This window comes from Anomalospiza imberbis, chromosome 3, assembly GCF_031753505.1.
Source record: "Anomalospiza imberbis isolate Cuckoo-Finch-1a 21T00152 chromosome 3, ASM3175350v1, whole genome shotgun sequence".
Classification (NCBI taxonomy): Eukaryota; Metazoa; Chordata; class Aves; order Passeriformes; family Viduidae; genus Anomalospiza; species Anomalospiza imberbis.
The window spans coordinates 101,076,012-101,089,649 of record NC_089683.1 but is presented as its reverse complement, the minus strand read 5'-3'; the positions used below and the strand labels follow the sequence as shown (position 1 = coordinate 101,089,649).

The 13,638-nt window shown below is 45.9% G+C and overlaps 1 protein-coding gene across 2 annotated transcripts in view; it reads right to left on the bottom strand.

Moving 5' to 3' along the window:
* The window catches only part of PAK5 (p21 (RAC1) activated kinase 5), a 163,430-nt gene that overhangs the window by 33,005 nt on the left and 116,787 nt on the right, over positions 1-13,638 (bottom strand). For both annotated transcript variants that reach the window (XM_068186069.1, XM_068186070.1), the window contains one exon: positions 5,576-5,790. In XM_068186069.1, coding sequence (XP_068042170.1) covers positions 5,576-5,790 — 215 coding nt within the window. The remainder of the gene's footprint in view (positions 1-5,575; positions 5,791-13,638) is intronic.

The following is a 13,638-nucleotide window of genomic DNA, read 5'->3' as shown; positions in this document are numbered from 1 at the left end:
TGCAAATCCGACAATAATCACTTGCAGACGAAGACAGTCACAAAAGAGCTGTGGCTGCAAGGGACTCCTGCCTCCAGAGCAGGGCTAACATAGAAATCTGACCAGGCTAAAGGGCACTGGCCATCACATTTTGCCCTCTCCTTTCCAAAGGCTGAGATCTCACAGTCCCCCCTGGCTGCTGTCCTGCTGCTCAACCATGCTTGGTGGCAAAACATTTTCCTTGCACCCAGGATGTGCTGTGCTGCAAGCTGCTCTCTCCTGCCCTGCTTGGAGACAGCCCCTCCACCCTGTCCCAGCTGAGCCAGCACCAGACCTAGTGCCACTGCAGAACCTGGAATTAACAACCAAGTGGGACTTTTCAGGATGTGGTTACAAGGAAGGCCCATGAGATGGCAGCAGCCTTCCAGGTCCTGTCCTGGCAGGAGCTGTCAATGAGAAATAAAAATTTGGGAGTGTGAGGAAGAGAGGTCAGGACAAGGCTGCTTTGTCCATCTACTCCCATGCCTCTGAACAGCTCTGTATTTCTAAATCCCCCTTTTCCTGGTCAGGCATTTTCCCTGTGCAATTCCACATGGGGAGGAGAGCCATGGGGGTTTTCTAATGAAATCTGGATATTTCTGACAGCTCAAGCCCAGACAAGGACCCTCACTCATCTCCTCTTTGAGGTCTTTGACCACTCAGCATCCCTGTGCACAGTATCCTCCATCTAAGCAAGGACAAGTAAATGTAGGAAAAAAATGTCACCTTAAACGAGGCTTGAATGTCATTGTTGTGAAAATTTTAAGAGGCCAAACAGGACGGGGAAGAGAAATACTTGCCTTTTTTCCTTCTGTCTTCATGCAGAGTAAACAAAAGCTTTGATTTTCATGTCAGAGGTATTGAAAGGGCCACAACCAATTACTCATTTTCTGATTTTTTTTTCTCTTTGTAGGAGATAGGCTGAAATGCATCAGCAGAAACTTTGAAAAGTTTTAAAAATTAAAACTCACTCACCAGGATTAGGGTGAAGGATTGAGACAAAAGTGAGAAAAGCTAAAATTTTAAGACAAACCATATATATCAGACCTCTGAGATATGAAGATGAAAGACTGGGAGAGAAGCTGACAACCCTGTGGTCTGTCCCCTACAGAAATTCTCTGCTCTGCAAAACCCACATGTGGCAGGACACAGGTAAATGAACTGCCACGGGTTCATGGCACAGTCCACGTGCATCTCAAATTAATGTGCACCTCAGCTCAGACGTGGGGCATCCAGGGGCACTTTGGAGAAGGGATGGAAAGGCCAGTGTTTCCTCTACCCTGGAGGCAGCCCAGCCCCCAGGCACTGAGGAGGCTCATGCCATTCTCCTGACAATACAGCATGGATGTCAAGCTGAGGATCTCGCTCTGCCTTGGCTGACACTGACCCCTCTGCATCACCCCGCGGTGCTAACGCTCATCTCAGAGCATGGCACACACCATGGGGCAGTGAGAGCGCTCACCCCCTCACACCTGTGTTTCAAGGGAAGGAAATGGGGCAGAAAATACAGGAAAATTGAAATTTCTCCACATAAGCATGGCTGGATTTACTGCAGAGGAAGGGAGAAGGTCATGAGGAGGTCCCAGCAGATAGGATTCAGTTTTCTTCAAGTTCCTACATATTTAGCCATCCAAACACTGACAGCTGCCTCTCTCCTTTCTCAAGGCCAAACTCAGCACTGTCACCCTCAAGTTGGGAACCTTGATCTTGCTGAAGGTGTGGATGGATGAAACTACCCAAGGCACCAAACAAAAACATAGCAATGGATGCTTGACACATGAAGCAGCACAGAGAATTAAGAATAACCCCAGTATGGTATTTTTTCAGGAACAAATGGCATTTTTCCCTCCAGTAACTTGACAGAAGAGAGGATGCTCAGCTGTTCCCTGCACTAGGAAACATGGGAAAGGATTTTAACAAGTCTTCAGTGCCTCCCTGCTCCCACTGACAGCAGCAGGCACTGAAGAATGTGAATGGAGCATCTTTACAAAGCCAATGATGAGAGCTCTTTTGGCAAAAATCTCCAGAATAAAGGTTCTGATGTATGTTTTCCTGGTATTTTGAATGGAGTGGAGATGCATTTGCTTAGTTATTGATTCTGAAATTTCCAAAAATCAAAGGGTGGTAACAATCTGGAGCTTCTGTGTAGCATAAAGGCAAAGATAAGCCAAGCAGATTGTGTGCTGAGAACAAACAGCAAACCATGAGCCCCACGTACACATGGAATAACCACAAAGTACTGAAGCAAGAAGACCAAGAGGCCTGGCAACAGGATGTCAGACTTTATGAAGCCTATTTTAAGTACAGGCAGACACAGACTGTTCACATTTTTCATGCAGGGATGTTTTAAGTGGAAAATCAGCCGTTTTTTACCCCTTCCTTGTCTCTACCCCTCAAACCTATCAAGATCACTGCTGTTCTATTTTTCATGAAGTTTTCTGCTGTGCTATACTTGTGCTTGCACCTGAAATACACAATCATCTGCTGGTATCTGGGTCAGCCACACTGAGAAGGGGAATCCCATTATTGTCTCTGGTTGTTTTTGAAGTGAATGACTCTGTACAGTCAGCTCAGGTTGGGATTCAAGGGTTGATATTTCCATGACAAGTGGCCGCCGCGCACGTGCCAAAGCTCCAGAAGCCTTTCATGACAGGCAGCACAGAGGCAGGGGGTGACATCCCCCAGGATATCTGAGAGCCCAGGGCACTGCCTCGCCATCATCACTGCTGCTGCTGCCTTTGAGCAGAGATGGAGCAGTGAGAGTATTTATCTTTTATTGGTTTCACCCAAAGGGAGACACTACACACCAACAGATCTGCTTTGCAGGCTGGGAAACAAGCAAACACCACTGAGAAAGCTGCAAAAAAAGCCTTTCCCTTCCTCTGCCTCAGCTCTGGGTGAAGCCTAAAGCAAGCAAACACCAGTTCTGCCTCAAAACCAGAAACGGTGCTGTCAAAGTCTGTCACGCTGATCTGTGCTACTCTTCAGTCACAAAGGAGCACCAATTAGGAGGAACACTTCTGCCTCACACCACAAAGACAGTCGATACTGAAGGAATTACATAGAAAAGAAATTTAGAAGCACAGAAGAGCAGAGTCACAGAGCTGCTGTATGACCCAAAACCACAGCATGAACTATGGCCAAATGCCTCAGCCTGACTTAATACTCTGACTCAGGGCACAGCTGTGGATCTTCTTCTGCTACACATCACTGATTACCTGAACTGTCAGCTGTTGTGTGGAAAAGAGAAAAGTTCTAAACAATACTGAGATCTCAGAACTTTTGGTTCCTATCTTCATGAACTGCAAGTGCATCTTAAGTCTACAGTTCTCAGTGAAGTTAGGAAATCCTCAGTGTCAAATACCCTTTATACACTAAAGGTACTGGTGCAAGCGCACACATTAAAAATTTGTCTAAATTAAATGTTAATGCTGAACTGGTTTAGCAACATTAAATATTCTTCATTTTAAAGTGACTGCAACTCAGCTTCTCCCTGTAAGTTAAGCTGTATCAAAACAAAGCATGTTAATTCTTAACAAAAATACATTAAACTGGTATCTTGCAATAGAGTTAAAGGCCAATTCTCAGTTGATAGTCAATGTCTCTTAGTTGCTATTAAAACTTTCTAACACTGTTATGGAGGTCCATTTCAATTAGCTACAACTGAGTCTCAAAGAGGGAAAGAAACAGGATGGTGAAGGCACAATTTCTCGAATCCTTCAGTCTTAACCCCATTTCCTCACCCACCTATACATGTGGGCATGCAATCAACTGCAGGTGGGTAATCTCCTTCCAAATTCACACTTTCCACCTGCACAGAAACTCCTTCCTGGGAGTGTCTCTGTAGATGCTTTGTGCTCAGCCCCATGAGGGTGCCAGGCTGCAGGCACCCTGTCCCTGGGACACACATTCTGGGAAGATTCTGTGGGATGCAGGCAGCATCAAGGACCACCATGGCCCAAGGCTACATTGGAAGAATGAGCTTGGATTGGGAGCCACATTTTGCCTCCTGGCTCCAGCCCTTTCCTGGCAAAGGGCAGTTTAGTTGAAAAGTACATCCCTGGCATGTGCACATATGTAGACCCCTGATACACAGGGAGAAAAGCAAGAATTTACAGTTTCTTGGAAAGAACCAACTGTGATTTTCTCTACTTCAAAATGTGCCAATTCCCATTTGGGGCTTGGTCCTTCACCATGTATTATTTCAGTGACATGAACCCAGCTCTGCACACATCCATTTGCAGGCCAAGACCCACAGTCATATGATCTTTATAATGCTGAGAAAAGTAATGCAATTTAATACTTTTAAGCTTAGGGATTTAAAGCTCCAGAACTGTAGGAAAGAGAGGGTATTCTGCAAGATAATAAACTCCTTTTTATTCTCCCAATTTTAAAACATCTTCATGTATTCACGTCAAAACATCCAGAGATATTTCTGGTGTTAAGAAGGGCTTTGAAACAAAGTTGCTCTCCTCCACCAGCAGGAAAAAGATTACCTACCTTTTTCCTCATTATTCTGGGCCACTATTATCAGCAAGATATTTTATTACAGAAAAAAAAAAAAAGAAAAAGACCTTGATTTTGATTTTATCCCCATTGTCCTGCAGCAGCATCCAGCAGCCCTGATCAGCAAGTGATGAGTGCCCTTCCGGAGTAGGCAGTAAATGTAAATTTAGCAAAGAGCACTTAGCAAATATAACTGCAGGGTCCATCCTCTCAGGATTATCTGATTTTCCCTTGCTACAGAAAAATCCACATGAAAATGAAATCCTCAATTTATTCTGCAGCTGCATGGCAGGGAAAGGTGCACGGCTGGCAGGGTCTAGGCTACCACCATCACACAGGTGTGATTCATGTGGATGTCAGGATGTGCAGTCCCAGAGAAACTGCAGAATCAGGGGCAATTAGCCACAATCCTGAGCCTGGAATCCTGATGGCTCCCTGCCCAATGCTGCTCTACCCTCTAAGCCAAGTATTCTTCCCAGGTGTCCAGCCTGAGCCCCACAAGCCACAACCTGGGCTGTGTCCCCTCATTCTTCTACCCACTGAGGAGCTCAGCTCCATCACCATGTCCTACCCCCAGCAGCGAGTGCAATCAGATCCCTCCCTGAGCTCCCTGCCTGGCTGAACAAGCAATTTAATTTCTTTCCTTTGGTGTACTTTTCCCTCTCTCCCTTGCTCCAAACTGCATTTGCCTAAAGCACTGTTCTTAAATTAATTATCAAGGAGCTTTATGCTGCAGAGGAGCAGCATTTTGGGCCTCCCCTGGGACTTGTGGCTTTTTCTTCTGCAGCCCAAGAGTGTGAAGGCTCAGCCCCCACCAGACTCGTGACTCACGTTCTTCAGAGACACTCCCACAAGTTTTATACACAAATTTTATCCCTTTTTCCTCGCAGCTCTGCTGTTAAATGTTTGGATTTGCAGCTCCCTCCCAGCCGTGCCTGCCTCCCAGGACAGATGACACGTAAAACCCACACGCTGCTGGCATTGCTTCGTTCAGGTGACATTAAGGCAATTAAAGGCAGGCTGAGGGGCTGCGAGGGACCCAGCACAGTACCTTCATAGGAGCCAGCTGGATGGGAGTGATGCATGAGGGATCCACCATGGGCTTGGGCCGGTTGGCCGTGTCTGCCAGCAGGCTGTGCCACTGCTGGGGCAGCCCCGTGAACTTCTGCTCCCGGTGGTCGAAGCCAGTGTGGACCCGGTGCTCGAAGTTGGAGGGCCCGGAAATCTCCAGCCTTTTCTTCTTTTTCCCAAACATGGTGGAAAGATCTAGAGAAAAGATAAAAAGCCACATGTTTACACTGTGTTGTATCCCTCAGCCACTGTCTCTACTTCACAGTGAACTTTAGTAGATGTCATTAACCAGCTACTCCATGAACTTCACTGCACACACTGAGATCTGTGCCAGGCTAGCACTTATCCACCTCCTTTCCGAAAGAAGAAGAAAGGTTAAGGAATGAACCCAGTCTCTTACTACGTGTGTTCATAAGGCCTTATGAAACAAGGAAATTCCCAGGAAAGAAAGCCCCAGGTTCATTTTTGTACTCCTCTCTCTGCTCATGCTGCAAGTTGCACCCCATGGAAGCTCCAAGCTCAGAACAATGCCAGCAGCAGTGGATGGCTTTGCTCCAAGGACAGCACTTGGGTAAATGGTGAGCTGTGCCCTGATACAAGGGGGAGCAAATGCAGGCACAGCTTTGCATCCTAAATCTCCCAGGTACTAGAGCAAAGACAGCCCATCCCAACTGAGAGCCTGGCTCTGTCGTGGTCAGGTCTAGGTCTCACACAGCAGCACTCCAAGGGCAATTATTCCTATGCCATTTCAGCAATGAAAACAGAGAGCTCAGATCTAACTCCAACCTGGTCCAAGGCCCTTCCTCTGCATTTGTGAAGGGTCCTGCTTAAAGAAAGCAGCAGGTATCAGCTATTACAAATATCAAGGCCTGACTTGAGGAAAGAAAGGATTTGCTGTGAGACCCACATGCCCAAAGCACTTGGGTTCATGCCCTGATGGGCAGAGGTCCCTGGCTCCTGGCCAGCAGGCTTGGTTGGGATTCATCACATCATAGCCCTACTCCTCTGAAGGTCCAGGAAGGAGCATCAGCTCTTTTGGTTCCTGTGCAGGTGGTGTGGAGAAGAGACAGGAGTCCTTCAAATCCTATACAAGCAGGGAGCTGGAGGCTGCTGGAGGAATGTGACCTTCCCAGCCTCTCCGTCACTGGATCCACCGGGGTTGGCCTGCTAAAGCTAATTGCTACAGCTCCTGCCCTGCAGAAAGTGAACTTTTTAGTCAGTTTGGATTGTTATTTCCTGATAAGACTGAGTTGATTTGCTTTCCTCCTGTTTAGTTCCTGAGGAATGTGGAGAAAGGCAGCAGGAGGGTTTCAGAGCACACAGGGGAACACATGCTAATAGATTAGCTGAGGCAAGAGAAGTTTCATTGGCAAGGTGGAAGGAGGCATGAGCTGCAAACTGAGAGGGATAAAGCTACTTGCTCATTCTACTGGCACAGGAAATAGCCAATACTCTCCACCTGTATTAACCCTTGGGTTGGTGGGTCCCACCTTAAAATGGAGTGCAGCCTAACAGTTCTATTGAAGCAAGTTCAGAACTTTCTGGAGGACTCCAGAAATCTGCTGTGCAAGGCAAGGATAAATTCCTGGCCCCAGGGAAACAGACAGAGGTCCTGTTGCTTTTCAGTGACATACTGTCCTAGTCCTGGAAACGTTCCCTGCCCACTTTCTGCTGTCTCACAATACTCCTCCACCCTGCTCTCTGGGCCATTTCAAGCAGGGCTGGCTAAGCACTTGAGCAGCATCTGTCTGAAATAGCAGCAGGGTGAGGAGGCTGCCAGCTGCTCTTCTATCACAGCTGTAGAGGTGCTTCCCTGACTTTCATTCAGGAGGTGGAGAGAAGCTCAGAGAAGAAAATACGATTGTGTTGCTGCTGCAGCTAAGGAAAGATGCGCTGATACATCAGGCATTTATTCCACCCTCACTGCCTTTTACTAGTTTATCTAAAGATCAAGTCCATTATTTGACAATTGATTGCTGGCTGCTTTGTAAGTCCCCCACGTGTATTTGTAGGCGATTGTCTCTTTTGTGCATATTTCTTTTAGACAGAGCAGACTTGCTCCTGTTGGCCTCTCTTCGCAGGTCTCATCTTCCACACACCTCTCTCTGGCTTTCTGCCCTACTCTGAACTTCCCAAAATCTCCTGCTCTTTTGACAGTCTCTCTCCAGCTCTGTTACCTTGGGTATCTTCCCCCCCTTCCTCTCCCAAAACCTCCTACAATACAATCACTTTGATATGTGTCTTTTTTCCTTTCCTAGCATCATAATTGTTTCCTTTTTCTTTGGTGCATTTGGGTACCTTGTGGCACTTGCAGACATGCTTCCAAAGCCACGGTGGCTGCTCTCTGCTCAGAGATTATCCATGTTCCAGGCTCAAACAGAAGCAGCCCCATGTCAGGCAGTGGCTCCACCAGTGGCAGCCAGCTGCAGATCAATGGCACTGCATCGATTTCATTCGCCTCAGGGATGGGAATCCATGAGACTATTGGAGGAACATTTTAAACCATCAGCTCTAGACATGTATTTTTCACTCTGATCAATGCCAGGGTTTCCCACGGGACTTGCATACCAAGGCAGCTGCTGGATGCTTGAAGTCCTCCCAAGCTCCAAACAACATCAGGTAACTAAAAGCCCATCAGCTGGCACAGTGCACGCTGCTTTTTAAAATGAACAGCACATTCACTCAACAAGATACCAGCCAGCAAGTTCCTCCATTTCACTGCAAAGCCACGCCAACCTCCCCTCAGCACAGTCCCTCCAAAGAGCTGTGACATACACAGCAGTCACAAGGAAGCTTCATTTCCCCTCATTTCTCCCAAAGAATGGTAATGATGCTGCCTGTTTTCCTCAGCTGTCTGAGGATGAGGGTTTGGGGCAGCCAAGTCTGTGAAACCTTATGCTCTGAGCTTGTAAGTGTCCTGATCCAGTCCCCACTGATGTGCTTGGTCCTCATACCTCAAAAATGGAGAGACAATTCAATTTTCCCCACAGCTCTATTGACAAAAAAGAAAGGACTTATTTAATCAGGTATGGAAGCAGAAAACATCCCCAGTAAGTGACTACATGTTCTTCAAGACATCTAAAGCCATTTTAAGAATAACCCAAGTGCTTTGAAGAGGAATGACGGAGCTTTGCAGGATGCTGGATAATGTGTGTGTAGCAGAAAACTTATGAAATTTGTATCAAGAGCACAGAATGTATGAAATTCATTCAGGCACCTACCCATTCACAGAAAACAGCAATTCCCTCAGTTATTACGAACCCCTAATTTCCTAATGGGATTATTTGGGAAAACATCCCCTGGACAACAGGGCAGCCTTTATCAGAGGCACAGGGAGGAGGCAGGCTGCAGGACAGCCTGCAGAGCTGCCTCTGAGCCATCCCCACGCCAGAGCACTCACCCTTTACTTAATTCTTCCTGACAGCTTCCAATGTGGCCCTGACTGTGCCAGGGCTCTCAGCAAATGCCACCTCTCTGTGCAGCTCCTCCTGTGCTCACCCCCACAGAAGGAGAGGAAATGAGAGGTATTGTACTTGTAATTTGTTGCTATTTTGGTGGGATGAGCACAACCAGGATGTCTGTCCTCTCCTTGCACGTGCCTTGCCAGGGGGATAGTCTGGTTGATTCCAGTGGCACGTGGCGCAAGGTGACACTTGACACAAGGGGGCTGGGGCAGCTACTACTGATGGCACTGGGCTTGGCTTTGGGGGGAAAACAGGACTCACCACTGCAGTGCTTCACTGGGGCATTTTCTACAGATTCTTTACTCGCTCTTATGCTGAAATGATGCAGCACATTAATTTTGTGCTTGTAAATGTGAGGAGGCAGCCCTTTAGTAACAGCAAACAATGAACTCAGTAAGCAGGACAGCACGCTACCTAAACAAGTGCTCTGAAATGGGAGAGCCAGGAGCTGAGCCTGTTCAGCTCCAGGCTGCCATGCCAAGGACTCCTCAATCTCCTCAACCCACAGCCCAGCCATGGCACAAGAGTTACAGAGTTTCTGAACCAAAACCATGATGGAAAAATAGGGACGTAACACTTATTAGAGGAAAACACAGTACTGGGGGGGAAATCAGACTACTGAAGCACCTAATGAGGTACTCAGAACCTCTCCCTGAGTAACCCACAGCAGGGCTGGTCCCAGATGTGCCACCAGGGAATGGGGAAGGAACAGGGACAGCAGGAGAAATGTGTGAGCTGTGCTCTGGAGACTGTTACCCAAACCCTTCTACAATTGCCGTTTTGTCTTAATCCTTGTCTCTGCCCAGGAAAGGAGCAGTGCCAGCTCTGCTGGTGCCTGCTGAGGCTGAGTATCAGCTGAATAAAACAGCTCCACGTGGCTGCTGCAGGCACCAGGTAACACTCAGGAGCTATCACTGCTTTTGCCCTTAATGCTGTTTACTGTGGTGCCTAACAAATCGAATTACATGCTAATCAGCACACCCTGCCTGCTAGGTCTATGCCAGACTTGGCTCCTTTGCACTGCACTCCTTTCTGTGCACAGAAATAATTCAATGACATCACAGTGCCATGGGTTTCCAGGCTGGTCCAAATTTCACCCATGTCCTTCCCAGACAGACCAGATCCCCACAGAGGAAATTTCCTGACATGATGCCCGTGCAAGGTGTGTGATGTGCACCAGCAAATTATAAATAAATCCACTCTGTCAGCTACTGCACTCTCACTGTGCTGCCTCCCAGTCCCAGATGAAGGGGTTTTTGCAGCAAGAAGCATCCTCCACTCCCACACACTGGAGCAAGAGGGTGGCAGTACTATCCTGGGTGCCTATTCAGACTCTCCCGTGGTAGGATGTGCTCAGGACAGGATTTCCAGCAGGAGCTTTCCCACAAAAGGTTAAAGCCCTGCCAGCTCACACGAGGTCACAGGTTTGTTCACTCTCAGAAGTTTGGTCCCATCCTGGGGTTTCCAGGAGCTGTCCCTCCCCTGTATGTGAGATCAGAGGACACTCCAAGACTGATGAACTGAAAAGCTGGAAGCACAGACTTTCCAGACTGTTACTGCCCTCAAAGAACAAATGTTTGCATTTACAGCAAATTAGATCAAAGGCAGTAGGAATAAAAAAAAATAAAAAAAGGATTACTTCATTCTAAGGTTAATGGTATTTTATACCTTTGATCATATCCTAAGAGTAATTCAGTTAGCCCAAAAAAATCAGAGAGAACTCTGTTTAACTCTGCCCTGTTTTCTGTTCCCAATAAAAAAGAGAAAATTTTTGCTCCTGCTCCAAATAGTGTCTCTTTTAAAAAAGACTACAAAAGTTGGAAAGACCTTTCACATCTTGTAATCTTGAAAACTACCAGTCTTCCAACTGCGTCCCTTAAGCAGTGACAACAGCCCTTGCCATCCCATATGTCCCCAGATAACCCTGAGCAAAGGTCTGTGAAATTCTGCCACACATAAAAACACACAATAACCGTACAAAGTCAGCACCTAGAATAATGAAGTGAGATGGGAATTTTTACTTTAAAATGGAACTTTTAGTGACTCTGTGCTATAGCTATGTAAGCTTTATTTTTTTACTGTGGTATTTCAGAAGCCAGATAAAGTGTCCCACTAACCCCAGGAAATCATGTGTGCTCACCATGACCCTGAGCCACCCTGGCAAGCCTGCAAGGATTTCCTACACACACCTACCTCATTGCTGCTCCAGCATGGGCTGGGCTGAAAATATTCCCTCAGGAGGGGCTCTGTGTTCACTGTCTGCCCCAGCCCAGCAATGTGTTTGCTTTTAAACGACCAGCAATTAGTTCATTTTCAATTAGGAAGTATTTTCTGCAGGGATTCCCTGTGGTTCCTCAGCTGAGCAAGCAGCAGCAGAGCCCTTTTCCCTCGTGGATGGGCATGTTATTAGCATATAAAAATTGCCTTCATGCATGCTGAGTATCATCTGTGAGCCCAAAGGGGGGACAGCAGCAAGGGCTGTGAACAGGTCCTGTGAAAAGGCACATTTTCTCCCAAATCAGCCACACAGCCAAAAAAACCTGGTTACAGGCAGGAGCATTAATAAAATGCTTCATTTTTAAGAAACCTGACAGAGACACAGATTGCAAAATGAGGAGATGGGTGTAGGTTGATTTCTTTTGATACTTTTTACTTACTAATAATAGTCCTCTGTACCACAAGGACCTCAACTGTTCCCCTCCAGAGCAGCCAAAATGCAGAAATACATCATTAGCTTTGGTGGCTCTGTTCCCCCACTCTGATTAATTGTAACCTTTCCCCATACTTGATCCTAAATGAGAGAGTATGAATTGAGAAGCACAAATTAAATTAACATGTCAAGGCAACCTGCAGAGCCAGCGCTCCAGACAAATGTGAGCTGGGCTGAAACTCAATCTCCAGAAGAAAGCCAATGTCTGGGATGGACTGATGGCAGCACAAATCTCTGAGAGATCCTCTGGGAAGGAGAGGTGAAAATTATGCTGGTTCTTCAGCTCATATCAGTGAGGGCTCCTGCTCTTTCCTGAGGCAAGTGGAAGGAGACCAACACATATCTGTGTATCTATACACCTAATATACATTTAACAGATTTACTATATTTAATAAAACTATTAAAAATGAGGAAAACTGTTTGGGTTTTTTTCTTTAGTAAGGAACAACAATAGCAATAGTTTTGTGTTTCCTTTCTGTTTAAGGATGGTTCTGAGCTTCTTGGTAGGGACCCTCTGCTGCTGGCTGCAATCAGAGCACGAGCTTCTTTTGCAAAAAAAAATGAAGCATGCCCCTGACTGCAGGCTTACATTTTTAAGAAGAATTTATCTCTATTTTTAACTGAAAATACAGAGCGCACTACCCTATTTTTCAGGAGATAAAACCAGAAGCTACACCTGGAAAAGCAGAATGAACTGAATAAGAAGACAATAAAGTTCATGGAAAGATTCTTAAAAAACACACTGATTTCAGGTCAGGTCTGACTCATTACTGACAAAAGGAGAAATCCTGTTTGACTTTCCACATACAGTAAGTATTCCTAAATACTTTCCTAACTCCCAGAGTGTCATTCTGGATGGATAGGATGGAAACAAATGGGAGACACCTAAGAAGCAGGGAGCACCTCAAACCAGGGGCAGGTGAGTCCTGTGGTCATGTCTTGTATTTATGTATTAAGTTACTGCTGTTAGCTGGAAGGAGAACTCATTATTGCCTTAAATACAAGGGTTTTTTTGTTTTGCCACGGGAATGGACAACGTGCAGGTGAATGCTAGGTTGGCTCACCTGTCTAATGAGGGACCCCATTTCCCATGATCCCTGCTCATCCCTCTGCTCCTCATTATGATCTGAGCATTTCAATTTGGGAGCAATAAAATAACACCTTGGAAAATGTTCCCACATACTCTACTAATGATGATTTTAAACACTGGCCCTCTGGCAGCAACAAAAAGGACCTACAAATCCTGAACAAACCAAGTCAGCTCCCATTTTGAGTCTTTTACCATTCTGCTAAGCTCTTCGGCACACAAATAATGTACTGATAAAAATTAATCACCTGTGACCACATAGATTTTACAGACTATTCTTTCAGTTAAACGAAGGTATAGAAGTATAATTTTCAGTGCATGCCCATGTGAGTTTCAGAATTAAAACCTTGATGATCAATAGGGTTCAACTAGTTATCATGGATTTTCAAGGTGTCTGGTATTTTTTTGAGATGGGACAGGCTTCTAAGTCGTTTAATCACTATTAAAATAGATGCCTTAATCATGGAAAGAGATGTACTGATGGCCTAGACCAACAAAAATGCCTCTTTCCCAAAGCCCCTCATCTACCCTGTGGCATTCTGCTCTTTTCAACCTCAGGTCAAATCAGCCAGTTTCTCAGGGTTTCTATGTTACCGCTCAATATAATAAAAATATATTTAAACAATTACAAAAAGTCCAGAACTTGTCATTGTCCACATTTCTTTTCAATCCACAATACCTTGTTTATGGTTGAAAATGCCTTCATTTGGCACAGCACAGGAGTGTGTCCCTTAACAGCTGGCCCATGAGACATATCTAATAGAAATGCACAACAGAACAAA